The 18686-nt window shown below is 56.9% G+C and overlaps 6 protein-coding genes across 6 annotated transcripts in view; all 6 read right to left on the bottom strand.

Moving 5' to 3' along the window:
- VDBG_07030 (pH-response regulator protein palH/RIM21) overlaps positions 1-1554 on the bottom strand; it is a gene marked incomplete at both ends in the record, with an annotated part of 2877 nt that extends 1323 nt beyond the window's left edge. Inside the window, one exon of the mRNA XM_003002413.1 lies at positions 185-1554. Within this exon, the coding sequence (XP_003002459.1) occupies positions 185-1554 (1370 nt within the window). The remainder of the gene's footprint in view (positions 1-184) is intronic.
- Positions 1555-5750: 4196 nt separating this feature from the next.
- VDBG_07029 (RNA polymerase II elongator complex subunit) lies at positions 5751-6854 on the bottom strand (the record flags this gene model as incomplete). The annotated part of the gene is made up of 2 exons (XM_003002412.1): positions 5751-6776; positions 6849-6854. 2 exons carry the CDS (start codon positions 6852-6854, stop codon positions 5751-5753), a joined length of 1032 nt encoding a protein of 343 aa, XP_003002458.1.
- Positions 6855-7288: 434 nt separating this feature from the next.
- On the bottom strand, positions 7289-9139 carry VDBG_07028 (conserved hypothetical protein; the record flags this gene model as incomplete). The annotated part of the gene is made up of 2 exons (XM_003002411.1): positions 7289-8823; positions 8905-9139. The coding sequence occupies 2 exons, from the start codon at positions 9137-9139 to the stop codon at positions 7289-7291; spliced, it is 1770 nt and encodes a 589-aa protein (XP_003002457.1).
- A 1469-nt stretch (positions 9140-10608) lies between these two features.
- Positions 10609-11312, bottom strand: VDBG_07027 (hypothetical protein; the record flags this gene model as incomplete). The annotated part of the gene is made up of 1 exon (XM_003002410.1): positions 10609-11312. One exon carries the CDS (start codon positions 11232-11234, stop codon positions 11046-11048), a length of 189 nt encoding a protein of 62 aa, XP_003002456.1.
- A 901-nt stretch (positions 11313-12213) lies between these two features.
- Positions 12214-15493, bottom strand: VDBG_07026 (conserved hypothetical protein; the record flags this gene model as incomplete). Its single annotated transcript, XM_003002409.1, has 3 exons — positions 12214-13092; positions 13148-13739; positions 13793-15493. 3 exons carry the CDS (start codon positions 15491-15493, stop codon positions 12842-12844), a joined length of 2544 nt encoding a protein of 847 aa, XP_003002455.1.
- Positions 15494-16895: 1402 nt separating this feature from the next.
- Positions 16896-18033, bottom strand: VDBG_07025 (conserved hypothetical protein; the record flags this gene model as incomplete). The annotated part of the gene is made up of 3 exons (XM_003002408.1): positions 16896-17766; positions 17839-17901; positions 17966-18033. The coding sequence occupies 3 exons, from the start codon at positions 18031-18033 to the stop codon at positions 16896-16898; spliced, it is 1002 nt and encodes a 333-aa protein (XP_003002454.1).
- Positions 18034-18686: the final 653 nt, after the last annotated feature.

Below are 18686 nucleotides of genomic sequence, written 5' to 3'. Positions count from 1 at the left end.
GCCCGGAGGCCGGGCGAACCTGGCCCACAGTGGGGGGTTGGATCGTGCCGACCGGCTGATTACACGAGCCTTGCTACATTCGCGTCGGCGCTACGTGCTTCCGATTGTTGTTGTTGCTGTTGTTGCTGTTGCTGCTGCTGCTGCTGTTGGCGAAAAGTTGCCTTGGTATTGGGAAGGAATTGACGTGAAGACCAGGCCACGCCATAAGTCTCGCAGCCGTCGAGGTTCCCTTGGCCCTCCGTCGCCGCCGGCGCTATCGCCAACGCCACCGCCATTTCCAGCGGCACCACTGCTTCCTGCCCCTCCGCCGGCCTGACTTTTCCGGTTCCTCCTGCGCCGTAGCCAGGGGAAGTCAGAGGCAGAAGCCTCCACCATCTCGTCGCCGTCGAAAACCTCACGGCCTAGGATGCCGTCTTTCTTCTCTTCGCGCTCCAGGGCTTCTATCCTCTCAACCCATTCCCACACCACCACACTGGCTGCGGCGGCACCTACCCAACGAACATATTCGCCCCAGCCGATAAATTCTGGCCTAGATATATCCAAGACAAAAAAGACAACAGGAATAAGGATGGAGAGGATGGAGAGAGCTGAGATGAGTGGCATATTCTTCATCAAGGGATGATAGAATGCGTAGCGCTTCTTCATGAGCGCATAGTAAATGACCCAGGCAGCATAGAGCAAGCCCAGAGAAAGGTGGAATAAGTAGCTGAGAGCGGGGACGGCGTCAACGAAGCTCTGCGGCCTCGCGTTGCCGTTGCTGCCACTCGTGAGATAGTAAAAGCTGTTGAGTGCACTGAAGATGACTTGCAGAGTGATGAGGGCAAAGGCGGTCCATTTGATTATGACCTTTTCACGCTGGCGTGGAAAGAGGCGGATCAAGGTTTGCGCCTGCGCCAGCCACAGAAACGTGTCGGAAATGAGGCGCATGATTTTAAGTTCGGTGCTGTCCATGACTTCAGACTGCAACTGATCTGCGTTTTGCACACCCCAGGCATACTGCTCTTCAGCGACGCGAAACGTATCGGCAGTGGCAATGGTCAGGGAGATGGCGACAGTCATGGCGGCTACTTTCTGCAGCCACGGGCGGCCACCAATGCTGATGCCGTTGGGTGAGCTGCCGGTGAAACCGCTGCGGCCGAGATATGCAACGCCACCGTCGAGGAAGGAGCGTGGGGTGACGAAGAGCATGATGACGAGCATGTAGGCGGTGACAGTCGTGGCGGCGAGGACGTAGCAGACGGGGAAGGTCGACTCGTAAAAGGCATCGCGAAAGTCGGAGAATTGAGGCGAGCCGCCGCTCGTTTCAGCGTCGAGGGCATCGATGCCCTCCGCGTTGGCCAGCAGGACGGACGGTAATGACGAGGACGTCGGCGTCTGGCCCGCGGCGCAGGGCGTCTCGAGAATGGCGGCGTGGGTGAGCGTGGTTAAGGGGTGGCCGGGGCCGAAGGATAGGACGGCACCGACAGAGAGCGTTGTCGCACATTTGGAAGCAACGGAGGCGAGGGTTGGTGTGGGCGTCGCGGCCGCGAGCCAGGAACTCACGCTCGCAGCCATGGTGGCGGACCGAACTGGCGTGTGGTGACCTGCAAAGGACACACAAGGCGGCCGGCCGCTCAACGATGGAGGGAGGAGGAGAGAGCGAGGTGTTCGAGAGCGACTACTCAATCGCCATCGGATGGTCGTCGCATGAGCAGGGTTTGGTCGGAGGGTACGAAGGGTTCGTTGCGATCGAGAACACGCAAGGTTCGGACCGTCACTTCAAGTCGCAGGTCGTCAATCAGGTCGTGTCGCGATTGAGAGTCGTCGTCGTAGTCGCGGCGAAGAAGAAGCACGAGACGCGCGCTGTGGGAGACTCCGGGTGGATAGACGGGTGCGAGTCGGGACAGCGTGGCCGACGGGTCGAAGGATGAGTCGGTTGAGATGGAACGCCGGGTTCAGTCGTCGTGGCGACAGGCTTTTCGAGTGAGGCCGACGACAGTCAGAGTATCGTGTCCAGACGAGCACAGGTAGGGCGATGCCAAAGAGGGCGATGCCAAAAGGCGATCATCAAGTGTCGAACAAGACAAGATTGTGGAGATGTTGGCACTGATCGATATGGCTGGGCGCCGAGAGTCTTGGGAACGCGTACTGCAGATTTGGGGGAAGGTGTCTGGTACTGGTCTCCCAGTCGGGGTTCGCTCAAGAATGCAAAATCCGGATTGATAGAAACGAGCGTTCAGACTGGGCCGTTGAGTCTTGTCAGGGTTTCGCTTGCTGAATATCGAGGGACTGCGAAGCCGGGTTGTTTGAACTGTGGTTTGTCTCGAGAGTGTGTTTGGTGCGTGGTTCAAGGAAGCGGCAGCGACAGTGGACGAGCGGACTCGCGGGCACAGCAGGATAACCGGGCTTCGAGGGGAGACAGATGGATATGAGAGAAACAGAAGGAGCAAGGGGGGGGGAACCGGGGTCCATGCCGGGGAACCAGACAGGCGCAGCAGTTGCACACGGTGCGATACGGAGGAGCACCGTGCGATTCGGCCCGCCCATTCAGACAGTGTGGGGGTGTCCTCTGGCTGCACGTCCCAGCAGTCCACAGCCCACGCCTCGCAGCGTTCGAAGCGTGCGTGCCGTGGTGCGCTGGCGGCGTGCAGAGATCTGAATTGACCCGGCCGTGAGTGGACGGTGGCGACACTAAAAACTGGTTCGAGTTCAGTGAGGCCCACAAGGGGGGCCTTGCTCACCTGTCACTTTCTCTGGCTGTCCAGATGTATCATGCCTGGCCCTAGATTGTCCACAATGTCGCCAGGCGCGCAGGCCGAACATCACAACGAGCAATCAAAGCCTGGTTCGGTCTCTTGCGGTGCATTCATTTGCGGTCATGGTCATGCGATGCTTGGCCAGGAACTAAACAAGCACTGAAGCACAGCGCCTTGAAGAAGAACAGCCCAGCCAAATGGACCCCTTCTGATCGGCGCTGCATTGCCTCGTTGAACAGTCCCAGCAGCAGGGGAACGCCATCGGGGGCTGTAGGGACCGAGAAGTCCCTAAGGTACCTACCTACCTATCTACCTACCCCCAGTACCTACCTTGACCACTACAGTGACAGCCACTCTCGTAGCACATCACCCAAGGTACAGGACACGGACACCTACAGGCGAGACTCGGTATTCGAGTGCATCGCAAAGCGCTGTACTGTACTGCACTGCACTGCACTGCACTGCACTGGACACAACAAGCATCCCATCTCTGATATAGTCCATGCCTGCCCTATTATCAGGTACGACGGGTCGATGAGCAAGACACACAGAGAGAATACATATGGGGAGCCCTGGACGCGTCCGTGTCGCACGAAGCTTGTGGTTGTCGCGATGAAACGTCTAGTTGTTTTGCGGCATTCGCCCACAGTTTGGGGTTACTGCTGTTGGACAGCCAGCACGGCATTGAAAACTTGATACAGACAGTTGGATACAGTGTGATGTGCAGTGCTCAACCCCTCCGTTGTTGCGGATCATTGCGATTCTCTCCCATGTCCACCCCCAGGCGATTTTGATTTGATGGCGACACGAATCCTCCCGTACCCCCTCTCCTACATGGACAGGCTGTGAACGGACAAGGACGGAAAAGGATGAACACACACCACAGTCATGGTAAAAGGAGGGGGTGGGAGCGCGTGTTTGGCACCATCGACGCAGCACACCGGCCGACCCACTGTCTTTTGGCTGGTGGAAAAGGGGAAATGATGTGGACCCGCTTCGTCTGACTGGCCAGCCCTGCCACCCACGAGCCAGCCGCGGCCTCTCTCGCACCGTGTCTGGCGGGTTATCACAGTGCGCCAACTGCCATTCTCCTACTCTTTCGTCTCGTCCACGCCTCCTCTTCTTCTGGGTGCTGTCGTCTCTTTCCCCCGGTCAATCGTCCCCGATTTGTCCTCTACATGGTACATCCATCCACCTGGACGAGCAAAAGCAAGACATGTAGGGCAGGGGATTCTTTGATGTCGCTGTTCTGAACTCCATTGAATGGCCTTTCCTTCGTCGCGCGCTTTTCAAGGCATCGGGGGTTAGCAGGCATTGACCGAGTCGCAGTTAGCTAAATCACCCCAATTACCAAGTATGGCCCCAAAACCAGACAACAAAGTCCAGACCATGGTCCCCGCACAATCACTTGCAGTCGGGTACTCTCGAAACTGGCTCGTTACGTCGAGGGAGACTCAACAAGATGAGCTCGATACCTTTCTTGCCCCCCAGTTACCGGACTTTCCTGCGCCTGTCCGCCTGTCAATGGAGAGATCCATGGGGACACAGGAAATGTCTACATGGTACACTGCTACCAGCCAGGGCACGACATCACGAGACGAAACCCTCCGTCTTCGAACGCCTGGGAAGGTTCTCGATGAAGTGAGCCAAAAGTCGATGGGCCCAATGCTCAGTAACCTTTAGCGGCCCTCGCTGCCACGCCCGCCGCCGCCATGCGCACGATAAACCGTCCGCCGAAGCCCACGTTCTTGAGCCCGCCCCTCCCTCGCACCCGGTGGTTTTTGGGGGGCTTTTTCTCCCTACATCACGTAACGAGGCACCGGTGGAAAGTATAACAGAAGCTTAAACCCAAGCGCAATGGCAGCCGTCGCGGCGGTTCCTTTGAAGGCTTCCATCCACCCCCCAGCCCGGCGGATCGTCCGCAAAACTTTACAGCCAGCCCGCCCGTCTTGGCTGCTGCCTCTTGGCAAAGCTTGTCGCGCGTGGGGAGCGCATTGACCGCTTTGTGGAAGGGTGGTGGACGTCTGCGTCATTCTCGCACCACCGCGCGCCGACCCCCCCCCCCCCCACGAGTCAACCAGTCAACTGCCACTGTGAGGCGCTTGAGTAAGGACAGGATGCTGTGCGTGGTACACCTGGCCCGCCGGCTGGCTGCCAGCTGTAGGGAGGACGCGCCATCAGGCCACCCTCCACCCGGGGCTTGGCTCCCTGTCTGAAAACCAGTTCTGAACCGTTCGCGATGCCGAGTTTGCCGGACATGGCTCTACTGTGCTACGTGTGGGCTTGCCGTGCCGTCAAGATTCATGCGTCGTGCTGCATCCTCTGTCTCACAATATCGTCATTACGCAGGTAGGGCTGGGGCTACACGTTGCACAGACAGGCGCGCAGGCGGCGCAAGCCAGCCACAACTCGATCGTCGAGAAGATGTCTTGAAGATCCCCCTTGCCTCCCAAGCTTCCAGAAACCAGAAACTCTGACGGACGCGACGCCGCTCGGATCAAAGTAGCGGGGTGTGCTCTGCGGCTCTTTGTTCGTCCCATCCCAATGCGGCCGACGCGCCATCGAAGCCAATGTCGATATCGTGATGTGCTGCAGGTCTTGGGGGTATTGTTGTCCCAAAGGGGAAAGCCCCGCCCTTCGAAATCAGGTTGCTTGCCCACGCCAGACGAGGCCCGTCGCGGTCCAGGCTGGTCTTGCAGCACTTGGCACCCGCGATACGTGCCGGCCGCCTGGGTCTCGGCATCGTGACATGCGCCGAGCTTGTAGCGCTGAGCATGTTGTCAAGCCATCGCTTTTCCCATCGAGTGTGCTGACCATTTCTGACCTGGTGGCTTGGACAGCACATGTAGTATGCTGCCAAAGATACTGTGCCACACAAGATGGACGCCAGCACATACGTCAAAGATGTGAACGAACGCATGCAGGCAAGTCCTGCCTCGAGGTATCATTATTCGTAAAAGCACATGCTTGGTAGCCGGCCTGTGGGCCGCAGCCCCAGTATGCAGTGGTGCCAGCCTACACATCCTCCTTGTCAAAGGCGTCGTTGAGGTACCCCACGAACCCCTCCCTCATCCTCGTAACGGTGAACTCGCCGACGCCCTCGAGCCCGATGCCCCCGCGGTTCAGCCCCACAAACGCCCTCCGGTGCCTCTGCATCTGCGGCACCCCGAGCTTCCGCCCCGGGAGCTCGACCGTCAGCTCCCTCGCCTGGGTGCCTCCGCCGTTCGGCACGCTGACGGTCCCGCCCCCCTCCTCGCCTTGCCCCTCGAGGATCCGACGCACAATGTCCTGCGTCTCCCGGTCGAGCACGTACAGGTAGTCCCCGCCCGCATCGCGGCTGCGCTGCACCGTCGCCTGGTTGGGCTTGACGGCCTTGCGCCCCTCGCCCGCCACGGCCTCCCACAGCGACGCGAAGACCGAGCTGGCCTGCGCGTCGTCGTCCTCCCAGATGAGGGTGAAGAGGGGGCTGTCCCACCGCGTCATGGGGTTCGGCTCCTCGTAGCGGAACACGAGATTCTCCCAGCTGGCGGGCTCGTAGGCTTCTGTCGTCGGGGCGTTGTCGCCGGTTGTGTCGCCGTGTGCTGAAGTGTCTGCTGCTGCTGCTGCTGCTGCTGCTGCCGCCTCTCTCGCCGCGCGCCGCGCCTCGTTGACCGACCGCGCCCGGTCGACGGAGCAGCCAATCTGCAGCAGCGCGCAGGGGGTCCTGACGGCCTTGGCCTCGCAGTGCAGCTGGTACCGCCACCCCTTGATGTAGTTGCCCCCGTCGAGGATGACTATGTCGCGGTCCGAGAGGACGCGCTTGACGGCCGCGTACGTCGTCGCGCGGGCATCCTTCTCCGAGGCGTTGGCCGAGCGCACATGAGCCGGCGTCGCGGAGAGGTCGTAGACGGAACGGGGAATCGAGAGGGACTCGTCAGAGATGAGGTGAAGGCGGTACGGTGGCTTCGAGGGCGAGGCCGCGAGGTGCGACGCGAGGTAGGCGTGCAGTTGGGCGGCCCGGTGAGATTTGCCCGATGTTGGGAGGCCCGTTACTATGATGAGCTGGGCGCATTAGGTGTCTGTCATGATGGCGGGGGTACAGAACAGGGTTGGGATGGGAGGAAACAGACGTACAGGCATGGCGATCAGACTTTGGGCATGACGATTCGATATGGAGGCCTCGTCGTCAGCAGGTTGAATAGTCCTGGGTTTGTCGAGAGGGAAGCTTGATAGATGGCGGGGCTGGAATTTTCCCGATCTGCACCCCCACCTGCCCAAGATGGGCGGCCTTACGCTTTCCTCCACACAGCATGGGGTCCCCCCATGTCAGAGCTCACATGTCATCAAGGGAGTCACCTCAACCAGCATCTCGCGATGGGCTTCCTTCGATACATCATGAATGAGGCGCAGATATACAGGGATTTTGCGGGAACAAAATCAAGTTTATATTGATCCACCAGTGGGCGCTTCACAGAGGCCCCCGGCGGCACAAGGGGTGACGCATCGTCACGTATTTGATGGTCAAGGAAGTACATCTATTGGAGCTTCAACATTGAGGCCTCACATTTGAGTCATCAAGCATCCGCACCCTCCATGCCGTCGATGTACGCAAGTATCCTCTCCCCTGTCAGGTCCATCATTTCCCTGAGGTACAGATCTTTCCCACTCGGCGCGTTCGCCTTCTTCCTCGCTCCGCGGAAACCTCTGCCCTGCGGTTTCTTCGTCCTCTCCCTCCTGGCCTCGATTCCCTTGGCCGCTGCCGCCCGTAGCGCCCCTCTATGTGTGTCGGGGTCGTCCGCCGGGATGATCAGCAACGCAGCTTCTAGCACCAACGCCAGCTTCACGTTGTCATCCAGATCGTCGGTGTTTGCCGGCCATGGCAGGAAGCTTCGTGTTAGCGTTTCCGCCGTGATCACGAAAAAGCCCCCCTTTGCTTCGTCGTTGTAGTCAGCTGGATCTTCGTACTTTGGTGGCAGCAGGCTGTCAAGAAGGAATCCCAGAACTTCGATCGCGACGGAACCGTCTGCCCCGTTCGCTGTAGCAACATCAAGTAGCGACGACAGATAGAGCTGGAGCTTCGGCGGCGGCAGGTCCTTCAGTTGCCGGACGAACTCGACGAAAACGTCTTGAAAGTCAGCCAGAGCTGTAGGAAGCGCAAAAGCGGCTCCCGCCACAAGAGCGAAGATGCGAATACGCAGGGGAGCTGCCTCCATCATGCCGTCAGGAGTGTCCTCGTGGATGAGTTGGCGAGGGCTCCGCGGGGTCGACCATGGCGAACGGCTGGCGGCGTCGAGGTCGAGGTCGTCGTCGGAATCCGTAACATCCATGTAGCCCCCGTACTCGCCCTGTTCCACATCAACGGCGGTAGGGATCTTTTGGGCTTCCTGCCTATCTCCCTGCGTAAGCTGCTTAGATTCGTTGCGGAATATCTCCTGGAACAGTCGTCGCGACACCTGCTGGCCGTCCGCCAAGATGGCCTTCATCGTGCGGCTCATCCGTGCGGCGGCCGGACCGCATATGGTGATGTACATCATAAACAAACACTCCTCGCGATGCTGGTGCAGGCTGGCATCGGACTGCACCGGTTCATCCGCATCGAGTAATGCCCGCTGCGACCAATCCGCCTCGAGCGCCTCTACCATGAACTCCAGCCAAACCTTCCAATATGGCCATCGATGCCCATGCAGGCTGCTGCAGAGGAACCCCCAGCCGACGACGTGCCAGAAATCTTCAGCCAAGTGGAAGAGGCTTTCCTCGTTGGCATACTTATTGTAGATCTTTTCCTCGTCAATACCGTCGTCGTCGTCATCGCCAGCAGCGGCATGCCGACGATGGGGCCGATACGGCCCACGAAATGCAAATGCCGTCTTGAAATCGGCGTTCAGCGGCCCTGCGATGGCGAGCACACCATTCAGATACGTCCAGGTTTCGCCGACTACGACGCCATCGTCATCCTCCTTGAGCCGCGTCGTGCGGTGGGGGTGCACAGTAAGGGTGGACAGGAGAGCCAGCTGGCCAGCGGGAGCGACGGTCGCTGGCTTCGGCAGGCCGTCCTTGCGCGCATGGCCCGAGGTGAGCATCTGGCTGAGCATGAAAATAGCTTTCGTGTCTTGGAAATCTGCGTCAGTACGTCTCAAGTTCGAGAGGCGTGGGTGAGGCGTGTAGGGGGGGGGGGGAGGAGGGGAGGTACAGAGTTGTTCCTCGAGCAGGATCTTGCATTGCGCCTCCAGCTCACGACGGAGGGGTGCCGCCTCGTGATACACAGGTGTTGAATGGACAGCAGCACCATCATCATTGTGTATGCTGGGCGTCTTGTCTTCGGTTTTTGTGACACCACCCGGAGTCTGGACAGCTGTGGCGAACGAGTCTGGCGAGGACTTCTCAGAAAGGTCCGAAAGGAACGAGGATGCCCTTGACCCCGCCATGGCAACGATGTCTCGGCCGTCAAGTCGCCGTCATTGAGAGGGGGTGGTTCGACAGCTCGCTTCCGATTCTAATAATCGTCGATGCCAAAACTTTAAAAAAAGATCTCGTATGACTGCACACCAGCGTTCCTACACTTCATCCCATGTTGACAGGCGTGCCTAGGCAGTCAGTGGCGCCTATGCGTCTTGACTAGGTGATTGACTGACGTCTGTTTGCCTAGAGTGGACCGCACCCCACCCCCTGCAGGACATCCAAACCAAACCAAACCGGCCCCCTCCTTCTCCCCGGACCCCCTTCGCTCAACCACCCCTCCTCTACACTTCCTTGCCATGGTTACAGTTCGATCTCTGGTAGGTTTTCGGTACGGTACACACCACCACGACCACCGTAGCAGCAGCCACAGACCAATGAAGACCGACCTGATCGTATTTCCAACCAGAAGAATTGCCAATAAGGCTGAAAACGAAATTCCCCAGAAAAGGTAACACAAGAGAAAAATGCATGTCACAATCACATGACTGTGGCTATGTCATTCACGACCGCGATTTGCTTTTTTGCGAACCACGGCTTGAAGCAAAGCACGCCAGAACCTATCGACCACGACACACATGTTCACTGGAGCGGGGGCGAAACCGGGGGAGGGAAAAAAAAAGAAAACAAAAAAAAAAGGCGGGAAAGGGTTGAAGAGTCATATCGTATATTTGGAATTCTCCACGTGCGCGTAGTATCGTCTCATATCATATTGTACCCGAACATGGCCGTTCCTCGTGTATCCGACTGCCATGTTTAAACCCATTCCGAGGTCTAAGTCCCGCTCTGCCACCCTCCTGCTGAATTTCCCGTGTTCCTTCTCGTCATTCTGTCCTCGTGACTGCGTCTCGTGTGTGCGTGCGCGCGCGCTGGCCCCATGTCTCCTGTGACTTCTGCCAGCGCTCCTCAACGAGCTTCTGTTCTGTATACTGTGTGGTGATCGACCGTGTAGTCATGCCTTCTAAGTGGTGATGGTCCCATTATAGCCCTCCCCCAGGAACGTGCCGGAGGGAGTACTGTGGCGTTTTTCTTTTTGCTTGGTGTTGCTGCATATCTCGTGGTTTGTAGATCTCAAGAGCCTCTCGCTTATCGAGATGAGCATCTTCAGCCAATGGCTAGCACAACGGTTAGCTGGTGTCGTGTGAAGGGGCTTGTGGGCAACGCACTTGGGTCGCCGGGCTGGGGGGCAGAGCAGAGGGCCGTACGGCAGCGGACGACGATAGCGTTGTAAGTGGTCATTGTGTTGGAGTTGGTGGGCAATGAAGTGGTTCGGATAGAAGCGCAGCAAGGCATGTAGACGTTGGCTGAGTATGGAGAAGACTGCGAAGGGTGAATGAAGACTTTATGTAGGCTAGTGAGGATCAAGGCGAGGATGAGGTGAGTAGTGCGAGGATCGAAATAGACATTACGAGCAGAGCTCCCAGATATATATATAGAGAGAGAGGCAATCGTAGATACATCATACTGTCTCTGGCATCTACCATGATACAACCCTTTCCAGGTACCGAAAGTGCCATGCAAAATGCCTTCAAGGCAGCGAGGCGATGAAGCTCCGCCTTGGACCCTGGACCGACTCTAGCCTCTGTCCATCAGGTGGAATTCGAAATGCCGACGCAAGACCAAAACCAATGACAATACCCAGACGACGGTACAATGGCAGGCGGCAGCCTGGTGAGGCCCCATTTTTCGGTAAGGCACGCATATGGTAGTCGTCGAGGAACGAAGACAGTCGACTGCGCTCGATTGGCTCCATGCGAGAGTGTCTCGCAGGGTTCGCTTGCGTCAAGGTGAGAAGGGCCGCTTATCGAGTCGAGGGCGTGGGGAAGTACTCCAGTGCATCAGTGAGTCGAATGCGAGGTCTTGTCCGGCCTCGACTCAGGCATCCTTGATCTGGCCGAGATACATCGCCGAGCCCGCCAAGTTCAACAACCCTTGCCCCGTGTACGAGCGCTGTGCGGTGGGAGCAGAGGTACCTGGACAGGTATACTGTGGAGGGCAATGGGAAGCCCGGCACGCGCCACCGGCACCGCCCTGATTGGGACGAGATATCGCAGGGGACTTCATGACACCGAAGAAGAACACCGAGGGGAGGCAGAGTGGCAGGGGACAGGGCGCAGTGGTCATAGACATGGGGACGTCTGCCTGGAGAATGGGGCCGCCAGAAACCAGCCCCGTCTTCGCGGACTCGTCCTCGAGGGCCTCGATGGCCTCGAGTCTCGAACTGACACACCGGGGAGCGCAGCTTGAGGTAGAAGCCTGGAAGACAAGGACGAAATGGGACACCGAAGGCATGGGTAGGCCGAGCGATGCGATGCGAAACTTCGCTCCTTCGCCAACCACAGCGCATCACAGCATCCCGCTTGGGACCAGTGAGAGACGATGATGGGGATTGCGGTATGTGGACATCGCGGGGTCTTGCAATCTAGGCCCGCCCTGACACGACCTGATACTGCAGGGGAAACTGCTAAGAGACATGTGTAAGGCTGAATTGAATGTGTGGATGACTCAACGCGATCGTCTCCAGGCAAGACATGACGAAATAAACATGGTGCGAGGTGTCGTACATGGAGAGAAGAGGCTCAGACGAGCGACAGGACCTGGCGCTAGAGCAGCACAGTAGCAAAAGCAGAAATATCATGTCGGGAACCACTACTGGTCTCGGGCAGACCGGCCGCACAAAGACGTCGCAAATCCGAGGAGAAAGGCAGTGAATGACCCATGCCGTTCTAGCACATAGTTTGACCGATGACAAGGTAGGCGAAATGGGACCGGTTGATTATAGTGCGAAAAGTGTATGAGAGGGAAAAGGAGAAGAAGAGCAAGACGCGGCGCCAGACGAGGCGGATAAGGCAGATGAGCACGCCCTGCCTGCTGCCTGCCCTGGAGTGGAGCGCACACATGACCTGCTGACATAAGGTTCGACTACACTTGGACTAGCGTCTTTTTGGAATTGGCGTCTGTTGAAAACTCGAAATTTCTCGCATTTCTACCGTCACATACCTCTCCCTCTACACCAGATTCTTCCGACTTTCCGATTCCAACCAAATTTCGACTGTTCCAAGCCTACATTGAATAGACCGATGCTACTGCTGGCTCGCGATCCTGTACTTGAGCTCTGGACCAATCTATACATCTTGTCGTATCAATACCCAGTCTTTGCGAGGCTGGCGGTCTCGTCAGACTATGTCTGAAGGCTCCGGCACGACTAACCCAACCCGATCCGAAGCAACCGCGACGTTCAAAGGCTGGCTCGGCAACGCGAATTTTGGTCTATTGGTCTCTCGAAGAAACTACCGTGCCTATCCGTCGACTGGAAAAGAGAACGCCTAATGGCGTGCCTCCGTGCCACTTGACTAAATACCCCCGGCCACGGCCAACCCACGACTTGCCTACACCCCGCGCTCTTAGTACGCAGGAGTGTCAACTTATTTTATTCGTTCGTATGTGGGAGAACAAACTCAAGGTCTAGACAACCTGTCCGCTCCACCCTACTGCCATAGAGAAACTGTGTGGCAGTAGGACTAGAATCGGACGAACATGCTTCGTCGTATCCAACGTGTCTTGATCCCGCCATACCATTGTGAAAACAGGCCGCTGCGCTATGCTAAGAGATCTACATCAGAGGAGAGTAGTGGAAATCCTGTCTGCACCATACTGTCACCCTGATCGCGTTACGCCGCACTGAGATCCATCATGTCCCGCTGCTGGCTGTTCACCCATTCTCGCACAGCCGCACTCGGCAGTGGCACACAGCCCTGCTTCGGCATACCACCAAATATGTACTCTTCGCTTTTGAAGGACATCAGGAACCTCGCCGCCAGCCGTCCACAGTAGTTGACAGCAACATTTCTTGGCCACGGATGCTCCTCGGTCTCTGACATTGGCAATATCGGATCCTTGACCAGATCGTGAAGTTCGTTCCCTACAGAGATGATTAGTTGGCTAGCTCGCCGAAATGGTTCATCCTAAATACTCACAATCCGGTCCTACCAAACCTCGTAACCCCCCAATCAATTCGGCCGCAGCCACGCCGCCGTCGGTGGCAGCCGTTGCCAACGAAGCGTCATCTAGTAGCGGGTTGAACGCTTTTGAACCGTGCTCTTTGCTATGCGTTTGATAGATATGGTGAAATTGCCACATGAACTGCTGAAAGGGCATCTTCTCGACCTGCTCGTTGACCTCGAGCACCTGCTTGCGCGTATAGAGCCGTTGCTTGCCAGCTCGTATGCTTATCTCGTTCTTCGAGAGGACAAACATGTCGGTCGCACGCTCCATGTCCTCCATAAAGAGACAGACCACCAGGAAAGCAGCCAGGCAAGGCGTCCACTCAAGTTTTGATCTCGGCTTCAACGACGTGTTGAATATGCGGAACAAGTCGGACACTTCACGCGCGAGTTGTTCATCGATGAGGGCCTTGAGCTGTCGGTTAAGGACAACCGCGGTTGGATGCTCACCATCGGGCATACTGAGCGTGGAGCAGCGAAGGGCGTCCTTGTTGCGGAAGAGCAGCTGGTGCATTAAGACGTAATGCGCCGTGCATATGGAAAGCGCCTTCTTGACCATTTTGGACTGTCGCCGTCAGCATTGTAAGAATTCCCGAGGCGGGGCCGTGGCGGTCTTACATCTGTTTTCCTGGCATAACCTTGAACCAAGTTGAGTATTTTCCCGGGAAGAGCTAGATCACCCAACTCCTCTGTAATTTGCTTGGCATAATGTTTTTCGGTTGATAAAGACGAGATATAAGTACTGATCTTCCTTTTGACGGCCTCCTTCTGTGAGTCGGTCTCCAGATCCAACAGCAGTGGCACTGAGTCCTGCTTGTGCAGCTGGACCTCATCCTTGTTGATCCTGGAATGCCAACCGTGATGGGCGTCGTCGTCCTTTGGCTGGAAGGTTAGTGCCTTGAGCACCAGGGTTGTTTGGAAGCGGTCGCCAGAGTGAAGCTCAATTTGATACGATTCTGACGAGCGAGACGACATGCCCACATGCTCTCTTATGAACTCGGCCATCTCGTCCCTTCGAAGATGGGTTCGCATGAACTCGGGAAAGAGTACGGGGATGAACTCGGGAAAACGCCAGCAGACAAGCTGCGGAGTGCCGGTCCTGAGTTTCCTGCAATTCCTACAGTCGCCATCTGCATCACACTTGACCTTCCGGCTCTTACAGCAGAAGCAAGCGCCCTTTATACGGACTTTGAGTGCGGCCTCCTTCGTAGATGTGGCAAGGGGGCCCTTGCGGCCCCGCTGCGTAGTGTGTATGCCTCCATCAAAGCAGTTTGAGCGGCCAGCGGCAGTAGCAATATTGACTTGCTCAGCGGTGAAGACGAAGAAGGATGCCTTGTCAACATCCTTCTTGGATTTTTGCACTCCCATTGGTTTGGCCTTCCGGCTGGAGGCTGCGTTTGAGCGATTATGATCGCGGCGGGCAACAACCGATGGGGCACTGGAGCTGGGAGATGGCCGTGGAAGACTAGGGTCTTTGGAGTAGTGGCTCTCGTGGATGACGAAACGGCGGGTAGTGGATGCACCGGGCGCCTTGGTCAAAGACGTCTCCTGCGTCTTCTGTTGTTGTGACTCGCTGGGCGTCCATGCTGGCCGTACGGGATGATCACCGGGGTGGAAGCCCTGTTGAAAGTGGAGGGTAGGATCCTGGGTTGACGGCGAGCTGTCCGGTTGTTGAATGTGCTGTTGATCCTGCGGTTGGTGTATTGGTGATTGTTGTGCTGCCTGGTACGACAAGTCTGCCGCGAGGGGGTAGGGGTGGAATTGCAAAGGGAAGCTAGCCATGTCAAACTGCTGCTGCGGCATGGCGCTGAAGAACCCAGAATGAAGAAGAGTCGCCATCTGATCGGCAGGCATGACTGGCATATAGTCAAGGGCTATTGTCATGCCGACATCTCCGTTGACCGTGACCGCTGGAGCCGTCGACATGGGCATCGGCGGCGCTGTGGCGGTGTCTGCGGGGAAGGCGTAGGCAGCAGCTCCATCGCCAGGATGGAGAGGATACGATATCGGTGGGGTCTCTGCCTGACCCCGGAACGAGCCCGTACTCGGAGGAGGATGAACATGGTAGGGTGGCGAAAGCCGGCTGGCCATGGGCGACCCGGCACCGGAGCCAGGAGCGGAAGCGGACGGGGGGCGGCTGGGGACATGAATGAAGCTCTGGAGGCTGCCGCCGGGACTGTTGAGAAAGTAGAGTGAGCTTGGGTTAGAGCAGCCACTGGCGTACTGTGAGTCCAGATATTGCCACGAGTCTTCCGTTTCGCCTGCCGAGTCGAATTCATGGGAGTGGAAGACCTGCGGGGACACGCTGAGGGACGACATGATCGTGGGCTGCTGCTGATGGCGGCGAAGATCGATCGGAGGAGCTTGGAACTCCAGCGGGCTCGTGTTGGTGTCTGCCGATGGTTTTGGTTGCCTTTCTATTCATAAAAATGCTGACTGTGATGTCACAAACTGGGGAAACTCGTTTGGATGATACACTGAGCCGTTCGTTGGTCGTGGTTGATAAAGACGGCGTTGTCGTCCCAGACCTGGCTGGCGGTCGGGTCTCTCCCGCGAGGCGTTTTCGTCAATCGCGCCCACCTCACCTTGGCGTGTCGCCGCCGTTCAGGGTCAATGCTGGCGATCTTTCGTTCGTCGTGAATGGGCCGCTACCAGAACATGTTTGTTTGGTTCCTATATCTCACAAATTGGCTCCGCGAAAAGTCCTTTTCGAGATGTCTCAAGCCATGGTGCTCTCGTCAGCGCCGGGGTTATGACGGGACGAGAAGCAGAAGAGAGACGCTCCCTCTCAGAGGTGCCGAAGACCCTGGGGTTGGTCCTGCCCAGACCAACAGTCGGCAGCTCGTACCGCTCCTGCCTGTCCCACCCTGATGCAAGCTTGATTAAACACCGTCAACTGCCAAATCAGCTCCCGCTTCGGTTTGCTCCAGAGACCCCGTTGGCGACCTTCGCTAGTCCTGTTTTGGACACCGAGCTCGACGACCTGATTCGGAATGTGCTACGCTGCAATTGGCCGGCAACAGGGCCAACCAATCTCACGATCGACTCGCCTCTCATGAAGAACCAACGACAGGACAACATTCTATTCCTGCTTGTTCAGGATGACTCGCCCAACAGTACCTCTGGGAGGCTCGCGATCCAGGTTGGCACTTGCAGCCGGCACTCGGAACGCAAAAAGCGCGATTTGGCTTGACCCAGCCCAGCAACCCCATGACAAAGAACCCCAAATAGACACACAGCACGACAGTACACCGTCACACACAGGCAAGTCAAGTACGCGACTCTGTCAGCTTTGAGTTGTTCAAATGGTCATTGTCAATTCATGAGGTACATGAGTTCGTCAGTCCTATCTGTGGTAGTATCCTGGACCGGGGCTGGGGGATTGATGAGATAGAGACCCGATGCTTCGCGTCATCAAACAGGGCATGGCCGGACAACCCGGTCTTTAGGCCTGCTGCTAAACTCCATCCTCCCTCCCGCAACATCGGCGGGGTAGTAGCGTGCAAACATGTCGTCAAGGTAGTACGGCCCACCGCTCCGACACTTGTAAGGATGGGACACAGCCTTCTCCGAGCTGGAGCTGGAACATGGAGACACCCTCTGGGTCGTTGCTCGACCATGAGAGCGACGGGCGCAAAGCAAAACATAGAGGATGAAAATAAGAAGCCCCAGAAAAACGAACACCAGGACTGAAAAGAGGCACAACAAGGGGGGGAAGACCTCAGACCCGGAACCGCGCCGCCGCAGCCCGATCTTGGATTTGCTTCTCCGTTTGAACGTATAACTGGTCGAGATATTTCATCGCGCTCGCATCTTTCAGAATTTTGGCCACCTGAATCCCCGCCGAGATAAGCTGCAGGATGTTGCGATCGTCCTTCAGAGGCCGGCTCTGGTGTTTCGCAGCATGTCGCATTTCGAGCGAGTTCTCCAGAATGGTGACAAATTGCTTGATCTGGCCGTTGTACAGGACCCGTGCGGGGATACGACGCTTCGTCGCCAGTCGCTTGAGAAGATATACCCACTCGGTCCACTCACGGTCCTGTGGCCGCTCAACAGGTCGCATGTCCTGGGTGAGAGGGATGGGAAACTGGTATTTGGCGATAAAATCGAAAGCACATTGTGATAGTCGATCGTTGACTTGGGATAGGACCGAATCTTGCTCCTGCACAAGGAGGTTCGTGGGTAGATGAGGGAGCTCACGCTCTTGTTGCGCGACATAGTCTTGTGGAGGGCGAGCGAGAAACTGGTGTGGACCATCAAATTCATCGCGGTTTGAGGGTCGACGCTGTGGACGAGTCTTCCCTCCAGACTTGTTCTTGCCTGATGACGTCGGCTCGGTCCCGTTCTCTAAAGAGTAATCTGAAAGGTTGGGGGAAGCAATGATGTCGTCTACGGAGTCCGTGGGCGAGTATCTTCCCTGAGAGTCCCAGGCTTGCGAAGTCGTACTCTTATACGACCCATATGCAGCTGCACCACTGGTGCCGTGCGACCCGGACAACGGCCGCGTGGAGTACGATGTGGCTGCCGCATGATGGCCGTTGGTTCCTAGCGGCAGGTTGTATGAACTGACGGCAGGAGAATATTGTGAAACACTGAGGAAATACGCATTAGAATGCAGGGAGAAGAAACAGGCTTCGCGTTTGGCGCAGTATGCTTGTCCATACCTTGTTGTTCGATAGAAATTGTTATCAAAACCTCCATTTTGGAAGGCATCACTGTACATCGAACTTTGAAGGTGTCAGTCGCAGGCCGCGTTGCATGTGCCATTTCTCAGCCAAGGGAGGTCCATACCTCCGTGAAGGATTCCATGGACCGTTGGACATGATGGTGTTCCTGTAAGCAATGTCCGGTTGGCTCATGTCTGTTTCCTTGGTCTGAAGTGATAGAAGCAAATAGCGCTGTGAGGAAAAAAACAATCCCGAGAGCCTGGCGTGGGAAGACTACATGAAATAAGAGCAGGGGCTCCGCTCAACTGGACAAGCTAGGCAGCCTGGAGTCCAACAGTGTCCTGGAAATAGTCTCTTTCTTCTGGGTCCAAGTATTCCTGGTAATCCTGAGGCAAGGCTTCCACAGACACACAAGGGAATCCACGGTAAAGAAGAACTCGTCTTGGTAAGGGCTCCTGGGAAAGCACCTGGTTGGTGCAAGGCGGTGTGGTTAGAGGTGAAGTGGCAGGTGATCGGTCCCAAGAGGTAAGAAAAAAGGACCTGTCTCCACGAGAAAGCAACTGAAGGGGTCCTTCTAGTGTGTCTGCGTGGGGGGAGGTATGACGGCAAACACTAGAGTATTAGTGCGGTGTTTTGTCTTGCTGGCGCAAACCAAAAAGAGATCAAATACACGGTTCCCAGGGCGGACGAGGGTTAAAGGATGAGCGTGATCGAGAATGGCGGCTAGAGATATCGGATCGCAGGCATTTTATGTTTGCTTGGAATGGTTTCTGAGTGGGACCCGGGGTCAAGGGAAGTGAGAAAGGTTGATCCTGGTCGAGAAAGCAGTGATAGTCTGATGGAGA

Source organism: Verticillium alfalfae, genomic scaffold (genome assembly GCF_000150825.1).
Source record: "Verticillium alfalfae VaMs.102 supercont1.9 genomic scaffold, whole genome shotgun sequence".
Classification (NCBI taxonomy): Eukaryota; Fungi; Ascomycota; class Sordariomycetes; order Glomerellales; family Plectosphaerellaceae; genus Verticillium; species Verticillium alfalfae.
The sequence above is the reverse complement of the archived record's forward strand: the minus strand, read 5'-3'. Positions and strand labels throughout refer to the sequence as shown.